Source organism: Lygodium microphyllum, chromosome 17, assembly GCF_053477565.2.
Source record: "Lygodium microphyllum isolate KBCC chromosome 17, Lygodium_microphyllum_v1.1.10, whole genome shotgun sequence".
Classification (NCBI taxonomy): domain Eukaryota; kingdom Viridiplantae; phylum Streptophyta; class Polypodiopsida; order Schizaeales; family Lygodiaceae; genus Lygodium; species Lygodium microphyllum.
Window position 1 is genome coordinate 90,339,868 of NC_141151.1, and position 17,465 is coordinate 90,357,332.

A 17,465-nucleotide genomic window follows, 5' to 3' on the forward strand; every position below is an offset into this window, starting at 1 on the left:
TAAGTCGGTAAGAGGTGCTGCAATCAAAGCATAGTTTTTGATGAAGACCCCATACCATCTTGTCAATCCAAGGAAGCTGAGTATTTCTTTGACAGTTGTTGGTATTTGGCCATCCTAGAACATTACTAACTTAGGCTGGCTCCACTGAGATTCCTTCTACCGATATGATGAATCCCAGATAACCAATTTGATGTTTGGGGAATGCACATTTCGTCATCTTAGCATACAGCTTGTATGACCTCCTTGTCTCAAGGAAAATCCGAAGTTGGGGTTCATGATCTCCTTCCTGTTTGGAATAGTCTAGAGTGTCATCAAAGAAGACGAGCACAAAGTTTATCAAGATATGGTCTAAAGATACCTTCATTAACCTATTGAATGTGGCAGGCACATTCGTAAGCCCTAATGACATAGCTAGAACTCAAAGTGTCCATATCTAGTGTTGAAGGTCGTCTTTGGGATATCTTCTTCCTTGATTCTTATCTGATAGTAACCAGACCTAAGATAATCTTGGAGAAGATTTTGGCACCCTGAAGGCTATCAAGAAGCTCATCTATTCTAGGAATATGATATTTGTTCTTGACTGTTGATTGATTCAACCCACTGTAATCAATATATAGTTGAAGTGTTCCATCTTTCTTTTTCTGGAACAGTACTGGTGCTTCCCATGGTGAACTGCTAGGATGAATGTAGCCCAGATCTAGCAGTTGCTTGAGTTGTTCCTTCAGCTCAATTGCTTCCGATATAGATATTCTATAGGGTCTCTTCGCAATTGGCGCAGCTCCTATTACTAGCTTGATCTCATGATCTACTTCTCTTTGAAGCGGAAGTTCTGTTAACTCTTCAAGAACTACCTCCGCGTATTCCTTTAGCCAAGTGACCAAATCACTTTACTTCTCTATCAATATTCACAGTCAAGACAATCGTTGATTTTTTTTAACAAAAATTTATTCCATTCATATCAGCATAGCCCTTACAATTATTTCTTGGGGCGATGGAACCAGTTGATACATTAATTCGAGGAGAATAAGATATTGTTGCATTCAGCTACAGGAACTGAGTAGTAGTACGGATTGGGGTCATCGATTTTCAGGAATCGATAGTTCATTGGAAGATTAGGGTATCTTTTCCTTTGATATCCCTTCTTCACATGACGCCCCAAAACCTTGATTCGGTCGGCAGGGATTCTTTGAATCACTTCTCCGTACACATACTTATTCTGGTTAATCCTTCGACCCCCGACCTGTAGGGACGCGTTCGCGTGAGCCTCAACAAAGACGAACAGCTTTACGATCTTCAAATCCTCCATCCACTTGATTCTCTTCAAGTTAATTTGAAGGTATGCAGGTTGATAGGCAGTTATGTAATAGATCCTTGTAACACCCATCCATCTCCATTCCACGTACACAGGCGGTGGATTGTAAATGCGGTCTAGGATGTTCATCATCTCAACCCTTTGTCGATAATCCGTGGAATGCATCGCGGTCATAAACATGACTCGGAACACTAAGAATTTGTTCCATGCTTCATAATTCTGCAAGACAGCATTGAAAGTAAGGAAATGTTTGGGACAGTAGCATTTGCTTTACTTCGTCTTATTAAAATTTCCTAAAAACAAGTCCTTTGCTGGTTTGCTCTGATACCAACTGTAACGTGTCCACTAGAATCATCCAGGACACGTCTTAGCAGTCCATCGGAAAGGATGTCTAGAAAGTTCCGCCCGGCACTCCCATGGAATGTTACGGGTTTTGTAATCTAGGTCTTCCCGTGTCTGCCACGTAGCGGAAGTATCCTGGCCGTTCCCACTTAGGATCGACCGGAATTTGGGTTTTCCTGTTTGGTCATTAACTAGCAGCAACTAGAGTCAGACCCGAGCGAACTACTTTACGCAGAAACGCCAGGTCTGAAGCGGATTCACGCTGCACTTGGTTCAAGGAGAATGGGAAACGAGAGGGATGCAAGGCTCGACCTCTCTGCCATAAGACATAGTCCCATTCCGTTCCCCTAAAACAGCGTGAATCGGGTAATAGGTAATTCTAAGGCATCGTTCTCGTTAATTGTTCCGGCGATGATGATCATCCCTCTGTTCATTGAAGATTTTTGAGAAAAGTTCCCGGCTAACCGGGACCACCCATCCATAGGACAGACCCATGGTCCATCCTCCGCACTTTCCTCGGTTTGTTTTAGTTATGTAATTACCTACCACATTAATTTGACATATATCAAATAGCTTCTTTGATTAACCTTGTTAAGCACTGGTTCCTTCACGTAATCTTATCACAGGACATAAAGAAAACAAGGTCAAACAACTTCTTTATTATCGTTTTATCCTTTTATCTTTGAAATACAAGGAGTTCCGCCCGTAGGCTTGTCTATAATCCGCCCGAAGGCTATCCAGTAATCCAACAAGGATCACTATTCCAAGCTTCTGCCCGTAGACTATTATGCGGGCCTCGAGATCCAATCCCGAGTCACGTTAGCCTCTTGTGCAGGACCCGGAAGGCGAGGGATTTACGGCCAGAGCCCCCCCTGGCACCCAAGCGTCCTCCTGCTCCAAGTAGAGCTCAACGGAAAGACCTCTCGCGGCGGGTTCGGTCTACGTTCCCGGTGCGGTCAACAACCCCCTTGGTTAGGGTCAGGCAGGCAGTCGGGGGTAACTGAGCTGCCACTCCCTTCAGGCCTTCAACCTGAAGCATTTATATATCTTTCATCCTTTAGTTCCTTGAACAAACAATGTAAACAGTGCTTTCTAAACTGTTACAAGCACAATCAATTCCAGTGGTCGTTTAATTGGCAAACTGTTAAGGAGTGACTCCTTCTCACCGAATGTGTCCCGCATTGGATCCGGAATCAATTGCAACTTGGCAAGATTCCTATCGTCCTTGGGTTAGGGTCATACCCAACTTAACCAATACCTTAGGTTTTATTAATATTAGATTCCGGCGACCATGTCGCTTTAATTTATTGACTAATCATTTGCGCCGAGCAATTACTTAACTTCCCTTAACTTGGCAATTTTTCCCTAATGAGGGCGATGTAATAGGATGACTACCCATCCCTTTTCAAGTTAAACTTGCGCAAGAACCTGCCAACCTCATTCCAAGGAATGGCAAAAATTTTCTTACGATCAACCCGCAAGGCTATGCGACATTGCAACTTATTGCGCAAGCGTCGCCTCCATTCCAAGAGATCATTTCACCTAATGAATGGCGTACTCTGGTCACGGAATTAACTTCAGACGAGAAGCAGGGTTTAGGGTGTCTTTTTACCCCACCCATCCCTAATTTTACTAAATCGACAACGATTAGTCCTAGGGTTTCAACTCAATTCGAGTTTCATCATTTTGAACGCTTGGTCCTTAAGGTAGGAATCCTAGATTATTGTTTACATGAGCATCCAATTAACTCAACATTTTGAGAATGTGGTTAGGACTATTGGGCTTGAAGGTTTCGACTTAGCGACAATTGGAAAACTTGGCCGAATCCTTAACTTGCTAATCCCTAGTTAGTGTTTGGGGTATCTATCGTATTGACTGATTCATGCGTATACGAAATCCTTTGTGGCTAGGTGATTTGGGTAATTCACTATGCTTGTCTTGCGACAAGGATGAATCCTTCCTAGAGATAATAAACTAGATCTAAAGAAGAAAAATGGCCTCGACTACCACAATACATGTAAACATGCGACTCACTCTATTATTGGTAAGTAAGAAAACACATGATAAGTTGGATACCAACTTCCTTAGGACCTACTAGGCCTTACTTCAAATAATCATGTCTACTACCTTGTTATCTACACCTTAGAATCTCAGGCTTTGTTTAAATCCTGCAACCTTTCCTACGGCAACACTTGATGAATGAATTTTTATGCACGATGAAAGTGCAACATGCAACCTTTACATAACTACAACGTAGTTAAATGAGATTATTGTAGAGTTAGTGTTGGTGTATTCTTTCTTGCAAGCACATGCCACATGCCAGTCCCTAGATTCAATTTTGATATGCCATCATTACTTTTCGGATAACCTCCTACGGGTGTTAATAGCTTTTTCCCATGAACCATTACAATAAAGATTTTTCCTCAATTGCCTTTTTAATTTGGCTTGGTAAATTTAAACATGCATAGGTACCTTCTATTCCGTGAGAGTTATCATACCTAATGCATTACTTTTGCGTAGAATCAAAAATCATAAAAACCTGGGTCTGTGGGCTCGGGGAGATATCCACTTGAATGCTTGGAGATGAACCTCCTGCAGGCGCGCCTTGCAACTTCTTGGGAGCCATTGTAGTCGTGGTTACGGACTCCGCAGATTCCCTCAATCCTTTGCTCTTGCTTTTTGAGACGGCTAGGAGGTCGATACCTTCTCCTCGCTTGGGAATAGGAGTTTCCCTAGCCCGGATTTAAAACCGAGAAGCCGCATAGGATCAAGGCCTATGTCTTTAAACCTTAGAAGCTTCTTAAAGAAGCTTCTAAGAAGCTTCTGGGCAGCAGCGACGACGAGAAGGGGGTCCCAATGATTGGGAAGGAGGCCGTGATCAAGGCGAGGGTGGGCGGCGGCCTGGCACTACAAGATATAGACCTTATAGCGACGTTTAAAGCGACGAAAATACAAACAACAAAATTTGCCCCCGTCGTCGCAAAAAGCGTCGTTATTGACGACGCCATGGAATCGTCGCTATAACCGTCGCTATATGCGTCGCTATTTGCGTCGCTATATGCGTCGCATTTGCGACGCATATAGCGACGCAAATAGCGACGCATATAGCGACGGTTACAGAGAATTTGCGACGCTGATAGCGACGACAATAGCGACGCCTGCAGTAAATTTGCGACGCAAATAGCGACGGTAACAGAGAAAAAAAAAATTTTGTGGCAGGGCAGCAAGCTGCCCTGCCACATATAGCACTGTGTGCTGTATGAGAGCCATACAAAATAGTTTCTGCACTGCTGCATACAAAGCGTTTGCAAACAAAAAGAATCTATACTGAAATCATAAAACTGATAGATGAAATAAATACATGATATCGCATAAAATGCGATTGGTACAATCATAAAACAATATCACTAATACATAGAAAATGTCTACATAGATCGGGCGACTAAAAACTAAAGGTATGTGAGCGCTAAGGATCCGAGGGCGAGCTACAAATCGTCGTCCCCCGAAAGCTCGTCCCTCTGCAAAGGAGCATCAAACGGATTCTGCAGAAAAAGAAACAACATATCAATCCACCATACAATAATGCATTCAAATATCTCATGGTAACTACGGACATGAAAGATGAGAGACTTACTGCGCCGCCGCGTCTGTACAATCGGTCGATCAATGATCTGAGACCGTGCCTCTCTGCATATTGAGTCTCAAGGCCTTGCGGATCGCGATTTGTAATGGAGTGCTGCAAAGAAAACAAAATGCTAACTGTTAGAAATATGATTGTCAGTACAAATAATATCTCAAAAAAACAAATAAGCAAAACAAAAGAGAAACTTACAAAGTCCTCCAAATATGTCCTGTGGCCGCCACTCCCAAGATGATGTACCGATCCGGCCTCGATTCGTGCCCTCGCCGCCTCCCGCTGCTGACTCCAACGTCCTGGCGAATTTGTAGCCTCCTCCCTCAGTCGGCGCCAGTCCTCTGCATCTAACCACTCGGGCTTTGGAGCCCCACTCTTGATTGCCTTGCGTGCGTCGGATCGTCTATGTGACATGTATGCACGCATGCAATCCATCATCCAGCCCGTAGAGAATCTATCCACTGCGGCTGGCACCGGGAACTCCTCATGCAAGGATGCTACTATGTACTCCTTGCTCCCCTCCGGTATGTTCCTCCAATGATCCAGGACGTTGTGCCGAAAAACTTGTTGGCACAACTCCCTCATGCGAGCTATCACCCTCCTCCCCTCATCATTCATGATGATAGCTCCTGACCTGCCATCCACTAGGTATCCATAATCCCTAGGAGTGTGCCTCGTATGGGCCCTCTCCCATCTCCGTCCACGCTCCTGGGCATATCCAGGAGACCCCTGAACATCCGGTGTACCGACGGGGGTACCCTCTCCCGGAGTGCCACTGAAAGGGGTGCCACCAGAGGGGGTGCCACCAAAAGGAGTGCCACCAGAGGGGGTGCCACCAAAAGGAGTGCCACCAGAGGGGGTGCCACCAAAAGGAGTGCCACCAAAAGGCGTGACATCTGCCGACGGCTGCGCAAAAGCCGGAGTAACTGGAGTGGACGTCCCCACAGGTGTGACAAATCCTGGAGGTGACCGAGCTCTAGCTGAACGACGAGACGGAGACACCGCGTCCGTGTCTCCACAGCAGCACCCCCCTGATCCTCCTGCAGTCGCAGTCCCTCCCTCTGGCCCAAGTCGCGAGCGTCGAGATCGTCTGCTCGAAGCTGAAGCATCTGATCGCACTGAAGCTGATCTAGCGGAGCGCCCTGACGAAGAACGAGACAGCTCCTGATCTGCTATCTCTCTGAATCTCGCGAGCTGATCTGGAGACATACGTGCCATCATCTCCTGAAACTCCTCATCGCTCATCCCTCGACTCATACTGAAAATAAAGATACCTGCAGAGATAAAAAATAATGTTAGAATAATCAATTGAAACTATACAAAGCGCATTAATATAAATCATTTTTGAAAAATCCATCTTAAAATGCATATCTTATCTACCTTTATGGAAGATCTAAACAACGAATTGAGTAATACAATTCTCCAAGAATGAAGTATTCTATGGTCCCATGTTAATCTCCTGACATAACTCTGCATACACTGGAAGGTCGATAGACATGTCACCACAAAAGAACGAGTCTGCCTCGTTCTCAAAAAATTCTACGACTTCTGTATTTCCATCATTGTTAGCCGATGCGGGCTCCAAGCTTGCGGTGGCCTCCACCCCTTGTAATTTCGATCCCTCTATTTGCATATATTCTTCATCTATGCCTGGAATATCGCTTTGATCGTATACTCTCGCACCTCTAGGAGTTGAAGGTATAACATACCACCATCGAGGTTGTCGGGGATTTGGATAGAAGATTACCTGTTCACAAACACTTACAAACCGTCTTCAAACCATTGTGACATAAAGCATGTCGTATTACAATTAGCAAGCAAATGACTAGAAGATTACCTGTTCACAATGTGCCGGCAACACAAAGGTGTCGCGCAAATCCGTCCATTTTTTTTCGGAATCTATTTCGAGAAATCCAGATGGACCTCGTCGAACCGTTGCGCCAGCTCCTCCAAGTACCACTTTGAACCACTGCACATCGAATATTATCATGGAGAAGCTACGGTAATCCACCGTAATAATACTTTGCAAATTCCCAAAATACTCCATCTCATCCACAACCATGTTCGGATCCGTTGCTCGTCGCCGACTCTCTTGCTCAAACCTTGCCATGACACCACAGTCCATTGTGGAGCGCATTTTGTCAATACGCTCCACCCGAAAATGCCGTCCGCGCGACCACGCTGCACTATATATTTTGTACTGCACATTGAAACACTCAAATTAGATGTAGCAAACAAATTCAGATACCACACTGTAAGAAGTCAAGCGCAGACCGAATGGGTTCACACCATCCATGGCGAGACCGAGCCGAAGATTCCTTGGCTCTCGCGCAAAGCCTGGGAAGGTAGAGTCAATGTGGCTCCATGCGCGCGAATCTGCTGATATTCGTTGCACTCCATCCGTAGACCTATTCTGCACATGCCACGTTGTCAAGCTTGCCATGGCAGACGTGCGAAACATGTGGTTTATGCGGGGGATGAGCGGAAAGTGTCTGAGGACTTTTTGAGGGATGGTCTGCCCTTGCAAGTCCTGTCGATACCTGTGAGCACCACACTTTGGACATGTCTCCATAGTCTCGTATTCATCTCGAAACAATATGCAGTCGTTGATACATGCATGGATGTTATTGTAGTCCATGCCAAGCTTCCGTAAAACATGTCGTGCATCATCACGAGACTCAGGCATGGTGTTTGCAGGTGGCAATATATGATATTTCAATAACCTGAAAACATCATAAAACACCTTGAAAAATCCATCCATATTTACAATAATACTGTTTTAAAAAAAAACAATGAAGTCTATATGCAAGGTACCTGAATAACTCAGTCACACTCGTATCGCTCCAACCGTATTTCGCTTGCACACTTAAGAGTGCAAGCAATGTCTTCAACCGAGATACTCGGCACCCATCATATAATGGTATGGATGCTTCCTCTCTAAGCGGGTCAGATGTCTCAACATCCATGGGAATCAATGCATCGATCATTGCCTCCATCTCAGGCTCCAAGATTGTAGGCAAGTCGGGAAGGTTGTCTGTCTCCTCTGGCATTGACGATATAGATGGGCCTTGCGAGTGGTCTATTGGCTCCTGCCATCCATCCATCTCACGTCCACGAACTCTTCTAATTGGCCGCAAAGGGTGCACTCCCCCTTGGGTCGAGACATCACCCCCCTGGACACAAAATTTGCCAACAAGACCCAATCTTATTGTGTATGGTTTTCAATTAGCTTGAGAGTACAATGCATGAAAAATGCTAACTTGAAAATACCGTTTGCTGAAAATCTGCAATCGCCTGATCAATAATCTCAGGTTGAAACTCGCCAAATCGTCGTACGTGTTCTATAGACAATCGGCGTTTTCGTCTAATTGCCAACTTGCATTGAGAGCAAGGACATGGGACACGCTGATTAAGATACGACTCGCGGTCTTGAACAATAGGACCTTCTTCGTTTGCCATCTTATCTACATTACAGCAAACGAGGCTTAAATGGATAGCTTTTTGGAGATGTACGTCAACTTGCAAGTTGACCATAAACCTTGCATTGTATATAGTAGTCGAGAGATTTTCCGATGTTATATCTCGGCCTTGTATCATGCTCAACGATTTGTTTGTCCCGGTAGATAATTTTTTGTTATATCTCGGCTTTGAGTATAAGTAATCCATTTTAAAATTAATGCGCGCCATCTATGAAATTTTACAACTATAGAAATAAAATTTATTTCAATCAATTCTACTCATAGTCATAAGACCTGAGAGAAATTATCCTATACTCAATTTAAGGGATCTCCACTTCTATAACAATAATTTTGGGTTAATTTTGATGAAGTACGTGGCCGTATGCAAAGCACATTGCATACCATTATCGATACGTATATTATCTTAAATTTCATTCCCTTCCCTCTCCCTCTCCCTCTCCCTCTCTTTCTCTCACCCTCTCCCTCACCCTCTCGTTCTCTTTCTCTCCCTCTCTCATTTCCTCCCTCCTCCTCCCTCTCCCTCTCCCTCCCTCTTTCTCCCTCTTTCTCCCTCTCCCTCTCCCTCGCTCCCTCGCTCCCTCTCCCTCCCCCTCCCTCTTTCTCTCCCTCTCTCATTTCCTTCCCCTCCCCCTCCCTCTCCCTCTCCCTCTCCCTCTCTTTTTCTCCCTCTCCATCTCTATCTCTCTTTCTCTCTCATTTCCTAAACAAGCAAAAAATAAAGTGATTTAAACATCCTCCAAGCAAAAGGGAGAGGGAGAGATACAATGCACTCTCCCTCTCTTTCTCTTTATATCCCTCTCTCATTTCCTTCCCCTTCCTATCCCTCTCACTCTCTTTCTCTCTCATTTCCTCTCCTAAACAAGCAAAAAATAAAGTGATTCAAACATTAAACAAGCAAAAGGGAGAGGGAGGGAGAGAGAGAATGCACTCTCCCTCCTTCTCCCTCTCTTTTTCTTTCTCTCCCTCTCCTATTTCCTCCCCCTCCCTCTCCCTCTCCCTCTATTTCTCTTTCTCTTTCTTTCCCTTTCCCTCTCCCTCTCCCTCTCTTTCTCTCTTACTCTCTCGTTTCCTCTCCTAAACAAGCAAAGAAGAAAGTAATTTAAACATTAAACAAGCAAAAGGGAGAGAGAGAGAGAGAGAATGCACTCTCACTCTCTTTCTCTCCCTCTCCCTCTCTTTCTCTCCCTCTCTCTCCCTCTCCCTCTCCTTCTCTTTCTTTTCCTCTCCTAAATAAACAAAAGAGAACGATTTAAACCTTCAACAAGTAAAAGAAAGAGAGAGGGAGACTCACCAATGAGATATGGCGAGCGTGGGCGGCTTCTCTTTGCAACGAGGGCTCCTCCTCTCCTTCGCGAACAACGACGGTGGCGGTGGCGGTGGCGGCGGCGCGGCAACAAGTCTCTTCCTCCTCTTCTTTCACAAAGCCTTGGCTCTCTCCCTCGCTCTCGCTCTCAAAAGGCGAAGAAAACAAAATGAAAACGGCGCTCTGGTTTCGGCCGCGCTTTTTTTCCCTGCGGCGTCGCTATATGCGTCGCTATATGCGTCGCTATTTGCGTCGCAAATGCGACGCAAATAGCGACGCATATAGCGACGCCAATTGCGACGCCAATAGCGACGCCAATAGCGACGCCGATAAACGCCGTCGCTAATCGGCGTCGCTATTGCCCCAGTCCCTTGTAGTGTGGGCCTTTCAGCAAGGCGGCGGAGCTCCTGGACGCGGCAGCGGATGGTGACCACGGCAGCCCTTGGCGGCGTTTGTCAATACAGCAGCTCCCTTCTCCTCCAATCCCACCAGCATGGCAGCCTTTCCCTCACACAGCACGGTCGCCCTCCCTTCCAAGCTCATAATGGATGTTTTTATAGGCATGGGGGGGAAGAGAAGGCCTCCACACACGTGGCCCCTTGCATGGGTTCCCCCCTCCCATGCAAGCCACGACTTTCCCATGTGCCCATCCCCCCCACACTCCCTTTTCTCCAGTCGTGCATCGGCTGGAGAAAAAGGGGTAAAAAAATAAAAAAAAATTGCCTTGAATTATTCAAATTACCCCTCCCAAGAGGGTGTTTTTGTGAGACTTGCGGCTTTTAACTTTCGGTTTTGATTTACCAATGCGGAGGACCCCATTTCTCGCGTGCGGGTCACACATTACACCGCCAATAATTTGAATGCAAGAGATAACCTTTGCACAAGGTTTACGTCGTGTGCGGGACGTCAATATTCACGGGTGGGAATATTACAATGCTCTTCCCCAAGAGCTCCATGCCATAATCCCTATAAAGCAGGTCCTTGCATCGCATGTCATTTCCTCCACAAAAGATCCTGCATCTGATCCTGTATTTCTCTTCTAGCAATCCCAAGAGCTTCTCCAACAGTAAAAGTGACTTCACTATTTAAAATTCTTTCATGAAAAATCTTACTCATATCCATCTGCATATCAAGGTCTGACAAGAGCTTGAATCCTGGCTCCTTTCTTGGCTGCCTCTTCTCTTTCATCTGCTTGTCTCCCATAGGTTGTTCAGGACCTGATTGAGCTGGAGAACTTGTCATAGGTGGAGCTGTAACAGGTGGTGAAACAAAGTCACCCCCTCTAGTCTTTTTGGAGGTGCTGAGACCCTCCTCATATCTTCTTCTCTTTTCCTCAACCATGGCATCTAAACCCTGTGTTTTCACCATATAAGCAAAAATAGAATACCTGTCAACAGGAGAATCCCATCCCGTTTCTCCTCGGATGCTGGAGCCCACACAAGTCATAGTGGATGCGTGAACTTTCCCTCTTCTCGCTATCTCCAAGGCAGAGGACCATAAAGCAGAGTCTCCATCTGATTTTTGCTCAAGCTGGACTCCATAAGCTGAAGCATCTCCTCTAACACTCACATAAGCTGATCGCGCAGCCATATCATCAACGAGCTTCTTCATGCCTCCCTTACCAAAGTTCGTGTCAAGAGGAGCTCCAGTCTCTGTCAGCCATATCTTCCCATCTTGTCCCCAGAACACTACATTCTTCTTACGCGCTTCCTGAAAAGCATCACAATCTCTGCAGTGTTGGTGCTCTGTACTATCGCACCAAATACATCGTCTCCATTTTCTTTGGCCACCTGGAAAAGCAGTCGCTGGAGTAGGCGCTATAGCAGGTACTGACATAAGTTGATCTTTTAACTTTCCAACTTCAACTTTGACTTCTTCAATCGTCAAATCTGCCACGCCTTTAATAACATCATCTACGGATAATGGCACTGGAGCAGTAGGAACTGGTGGATTTACAACAAGAGGAGTAGGCTTAGGCATAGAACTTGGAGCACGGATAGAAGAAGAGGTGTCCAAGGATTTTTCAGAAACAGATCCTGTATTACGATGCAATCGTACTCTCCTACGTTGCTTCTTAACGAGAGCATTCACAACATCAATGACATGTCTCCACTCAGTCTTTAAACCTGAATCTGTAGCTTGATCTTCCAAAAGATCATCCAACTTTTCGTGTAAATCAGCATCAGCGGCTTGTGAAAATAATTCCACTTTTTGCATCTCCAAAGCTTGCTGCTCAGTTCCATCCAACTAATCATAGCGGCTCTCAAATTCTCGCAGAAGGGCGGTAACTGAAAGTCCCTTATTAGGCATAGAAACCCATGCTAAGAAATTCCTGCGGTTCATAAGACCTGTATCCTCCAGGAAATATTCATCTTTTAATGCCTTCTTAAACTCTGCCCAACCAGCATGTGTTCCTTGAATTTCCGAAATTCGGACTTCAAGAGCGCGTACCACGATCCGCAAGAAGTAGCGGCTCCAAACATCTTGAGAAACCCCAAAAAACTTCATCTTTTCTTCATATAAATGCAGGTAAGTTGACACTTGTTGGCCATTGAACTGCTTCATCTCCTGTTGGACAGCTTTCAAGGCATCCATGGCATCACTAACACGTTTCGCGTGAGCTTGCTGCTGCATATAGGTTGTAAATGACTCAAACAGGTTCTTCATGACATTGTCATCTGTCATCTCTTCTTGTGAGTCTCCCATCTTGCTAAAAATTGACGCAGCACTTTCACGTCGGGTTTACCAAAAATGTCATAGATTTCATGTAAGGACTACTGAACACGGAGTTCAAGTTGCAACAAGGAAAGAGGCTAACAAGAAGAAATCGAATTTTTGATGCCAAAGTTCACTATATTCCTTGTCAAGTAAATTACATGAGGTCCATGTTCAGAAAAATATGTAGTATCTCATAATCTGTTTTGTATTCAGGTGTTTGAAGACAGTTACGCCATTGGCACATAGACTTGAAGAGTCTTAAAGAGTTCTGCTGGACAGCAATCCTTGTGAACAATTCTCGATGTAATCATTTGAGCAATCAACCCATAAGTCTAGCCAACGTTTAGTACAAGTTCAAGGCTATTCTTAGCATTCAAATTTCAGCAAGAGTTTGCCACATGAGAAGACAATAGCAGTGGACAGTAGAGAAGAGAACACCTTCAACTTCCAGGGCATCAAATTCAGCAACCATGTTGATTTAGGCTGGAGGGAACTCTGAAGGTAGAAAAATGATACATTTGAACTGATGAATTCAGGAATCTGTGCAGGAGTACAGCTCGTTTGTAAAGGCTAACATATGGAATTGAAACTGAAGAGGGAACTGGGTTAAGGTTATATATTTCAGTGCAGATGATGATGATGGCGCTTTCCCCAGTTGCCTTATCTTTCCTCTAGGGTTCTTTGCTTTGATTTCAGAACTCCCTTCGTAGCTTGAATAAGGCTAAGCAACAACAAAGTAGTGATGTCAGAATAGATCAGGTAAGACGTCATGCCTACTAGTTGAAATCGACATCTATTTCAAAAGCTTGCCTTGATTGCATGACTCACTTCTGTAGTTCCCAAGTTGCTCATCGATTACCAGACAATAGTATTTATACCAGTCAAAGTAGTTGAAGTGTTGTCTTGAAGACGAAGATAACTACATGGACAGAACATAAACCACAAGCAGAGAGCATGAGAGCTGAATGGCCAATGAGGCTCGTTCACAACTTACAGATGTCCCTTTTTGTCTCATTATGTGGAACGAAGATAGAAACAATTAAAAAATCTGAATCACAAGAACAGCCACTTCATAGACCTGCAAGCCTAACATATCTGCCTTCTGTTGAATGCTGCTGGGGATGATTGCAATGGAGGATCTACCTGATGCCCAAGTGGAACAAGGATGCTAAGAAGCCCTAAACGGGCACATGAAGAGAGAGCATCTCGAATATGCCTTTCAGCCGAATTAGATGGCGATCAGCTGAGGTTCAATAATGATGAAGCAAAACTGAGAAAATCTTTCGTCAGAAGAAGCAAAGCGAAGCAGCAGATCAACAACAATTCAGTATGGGCACCCCGTAGTAAGGTACTGATCATATCTGGAATATGCTAAAATGATTACACCCCATGACACTGCATCACAGTTCGGAAGCTGATCAAAAACACTGCGTGAATCTTCCAAGCTTCCACACTTAGCATACCTATCAATAAGAACATTTCCAACAAGAAGGTCTGATTCAAAGCCACTTTTGATAGCGTTCCGATGTACTAAGCGACCCTGGCACAATGTTCTAGAGTTTGTACAGTTCTTCAAGGTTCCAACAATGTCTGCTTTGCTCAGCTTCATGGCAAGTCCCCGAGCAATGAATCACTAACTCTGCCAGCCGCGTCTACTGTGCAGAATGTTATGGCAAGACTCCATACAATTCTTCAAGCTGCTAACGATGTCTGCCTGCTCCAATCCGGGCGCAGCCCACCATTCATAGCCTTTCAAAAAGCCCCCTTTTCTTAGCTTTTTCCCCCCCCAATCTCAACATAGCATTCGTAAAGCTATTCTGAAAGTACAAAGCTTTTTATCTTTCCCTCCAACTTTCAAAACAAAAAGCATTCTCTTTTACTACCTCAATGGTTTCTCCCATGAATCCATGATATCAAATGCACCAATTTATAACCAACCTTTGAAATCAAATGTAGCAAAGGATTTCTGTTGTGATCCAATCGAAGCAAGGTCCATAAGTTCAGCCATGGATGACATGAACCACAAGCATCAGAAAAATAGCATGATAGCACGATCTGATTCAATGCTTCAATGACCTTCGATGTCACAAAGCTCTCCGGTTCATCTCCTCCATCCGCCTCATGTCCGCATTCTCCGTATCCCCTCCTTTCTTTGCAGTCTTGACTTCATTGGCATGGCGAATTCTAGCATATTCAGGAGGGATGAATCAATTTTTATTAATGTTAGCTTCTACTCTGCCTCCTTTGATTCCACGATTTCCTGCACTTTTCTTGGAGATCATCATTGAAATTATCAGCTTGATAATGTCCTTTGGCATCAGTTTTTCATATTTTTCTATCACACATACAACATGCATACAAACTGAAACACACATAAACATAAACACACAAGTGGAGTATGTACATTGGATGCGGGTACTGAAAGGACGGATTATCTTAATGCATCAATCACACACAATGAATGACACGCAAAAAGATAACACAAATATACAACAAAAATGGAGGTGTTTACGGCTCGAATGCGCAGCAGCATGACATCCACCCCCTCTAAACCTGCGCATCCTCTGGATGAGCCAACTATCCAGGATCATCCAAGTCCACAAACAGGTCCAGTCCTTCATCAGTTTCTAGTAGACCTATTTCTCCATCAGCTTCATCATCCATATTCTCTGCTTCTTCTTCTAGACTTTCTTCTACCTGCTCTTCTTCTGCCAATGCTTCAAGTGAATACTCTTCATCTTCTCTTCTCTTGAAAATATTGACTCGTTTTTACAGCAATGGGCACCCTCAATACTGTCCCATCTAATTCAGCCAACTCATAGGTAGCATTGTCAAAAACATGTTTCACCTCATATGGTCCAAACCATCTTTGAACCATTTTTCTCATGCTACTATGCCGATTCTCTAGGCTACTATCGTAGAATAGAACCCAATCTCCCTCTTTTATGGCTCTAGGCCGCAAGCGATGCCTCAAATCAAACCTGTCCTTGTTTCTGAGTCGGGCTGCCTTCAAACGATCAACTGCTAGTAGCTGCACATCTTCTGTTCTTCTGTCTAGTTGACGAATCCGAAGAGCTAGTAGCTCCTACCTTGATGAATTCTCTTGCCATGGAAGAGCACTCCACGTGAGAGCACAGATTTTTGTAGGCATGATAGGTTTTTGCCCATACATCAACTCCGCAGGCATATATCCAGTAGTCACGCTATGTGTAGAGCGGTCTGCCCACAATGCAAAAGGCAGTAATCTCGGCCAATCTCCAATCCGACCTCTATAAGATTTTGCCAATGCCTTAACTATCAGCGGATGTCCTCTTTCACTCTTGCCATTTGCCTCTAGATTATAGACAGAAGTAAGAGCCAACTTAATCCCAAGCCATGAGAAAAATTCTCAGCTAGCTTCATCTGCATCTAGCTCTCCACGATCAGCTGTAATCCTGCCTATACATCCATACCTGCAAAACATTTCTTCCAACAAGAATTTACATACTGTAGTGGTGGTCTTCGTCCGTAAAGATCTGCCTTCAACATAGTTTGTAAGATCCTCCCTAGCCAAGACAAGATATCTCATCTGCCAAAGTCCCACTGGCAAAGTAACCAAGTCAACCACCCATTTATAATGCATACATAGTGGATAGGTTGGATGCAACTCATCACGATGCCGCACTAAAGAGTAAAGCTGACAGTCCCTGCAAGTCTCCACAAAGTGGGAAACATCTTTATACATGCCTTTCCACCAGTATCTTTCTTTGATTTTCTCATAGGTAGCCCAGACACCTCTATGACCAGCCCAAGAACTCTCATGAAACTCTCGCATAATCTGTATCTTCATCACTACCTCACAAACTACTCTCAAGGGTAAGCCGCCTCTCTTCTTTGGATGCTTCCAAAGAAAACCATCTTTCAAGAAATACCCATAAGCCTTTCTTCTGATTTTCTTGAATTCATCATCTGTCCAATCAGCTCTTCGAGTCAATGAACTTAGATACTGTCCAATTTGCAGCCACTCGTCAACATAGAGTTCTTCAATAAAGGCTTCAACAGTAGATACATGACAATCATGAACAAGGACAGAAGCTGCAAACTCTGTCTCATCATCTTCTGCAAGCATTGACTCCTCATCCTCATATCTCGCTCTAGACAGCATGTCAGCAACTGGATTATCTTTTCCTACTATATGTCAAAATTTGGGATTCAATGAATCTACAGTGGTTCTTAATGAATTCATTCAAAAAGCATAGAGTTTCTCTTTTTCCAGCAATCAGCAAATTACCATGTAGAAAGCACTAGTGAAAATTTTGGTTTATGATAGGAATGAAAAATGTCACAACAAGACTGTGCCCACCAACTTCCATTCAAGGAAGAGGAGAGAGCGCAGTACAGCATCACCTTGGAGAGCCGTGCCTACAACCATCTAAAATTTTGAACTATTCATAATATAGAAGGATTAGTGGCCAAGGAAGTGGCTAGGAGAGTTGTTCTGGAAAGATTCACAAGAACCCGATCACACAAGCTGTGTGGAATTTCTCAAGTCTTACGACCTCGACAATGAATGCAGCACCGTCACAATAGGAAGGGGACAGAATGCTAAGCAGGTGTTGGTTCGCTTAACCCCTGCCTTGGTGGAAAAGGCGCTGGGACTAGAACCAAAAATGGAAAAGAAGCAGAAGAGAGATGTGT

At 44.4% G+C, this 17,465-nt stretch overlaps 1 protein-coding gene across 1 annotated transcript; it reads right to left on the reverse strand.

Moving 5' to 3' along the window:
- Positions 1-5,014: 5,014 nt before the first annotated feature.
- LOC148022136 (uncharacterized) lies at positions 5,015-5,733 on the reverse strand. Its single transcript, XM_087696698.1, has 3 exons — positions 5,487-5,733; positions 5,289-5,390; positions 5,015-5,196 (listed from the first exon to the last, which is right to left on the reverse strand). The coding sequence occupies exons 1-3, from the start codon at positions 5,724-5,726 to the stop codon at positions 5,140-5,142; spliced, it is 399 nt and encodes a 132-aa protein (XP_087552824.1). The 5' UTR covers positions 5,727-5,733; the 3' UTR covers positions 5,015-5,139.
- Positions 5,734-17,465: the final 11,732 nt, after the last annotated feature.

Bases quoted from the DNA above. Each gene is read 5' to 3' on its own strand.
- LOC148022136 (XM_087696698.1), bottom strand. From the start codon at position 5,726: ATGATGGATTGCATGCGTGCATACATGTCACATAGACGATCCGACGCA. The intron at 5,391-5,486 runs GTAAGTTTCTCT...TTTTCTTTGCAG, and splicing joins GGACATATTTGGAGGACTTT to CACTCCATTACAAATCGCGA. The intron at 5,197-5,288 runs GTAAGTCTCTCA...CTTTTTCTGCAG, and splicing joins TGTACAGACGCGGCGGCGCA to AATCCGTTTGATGCTCCTTT.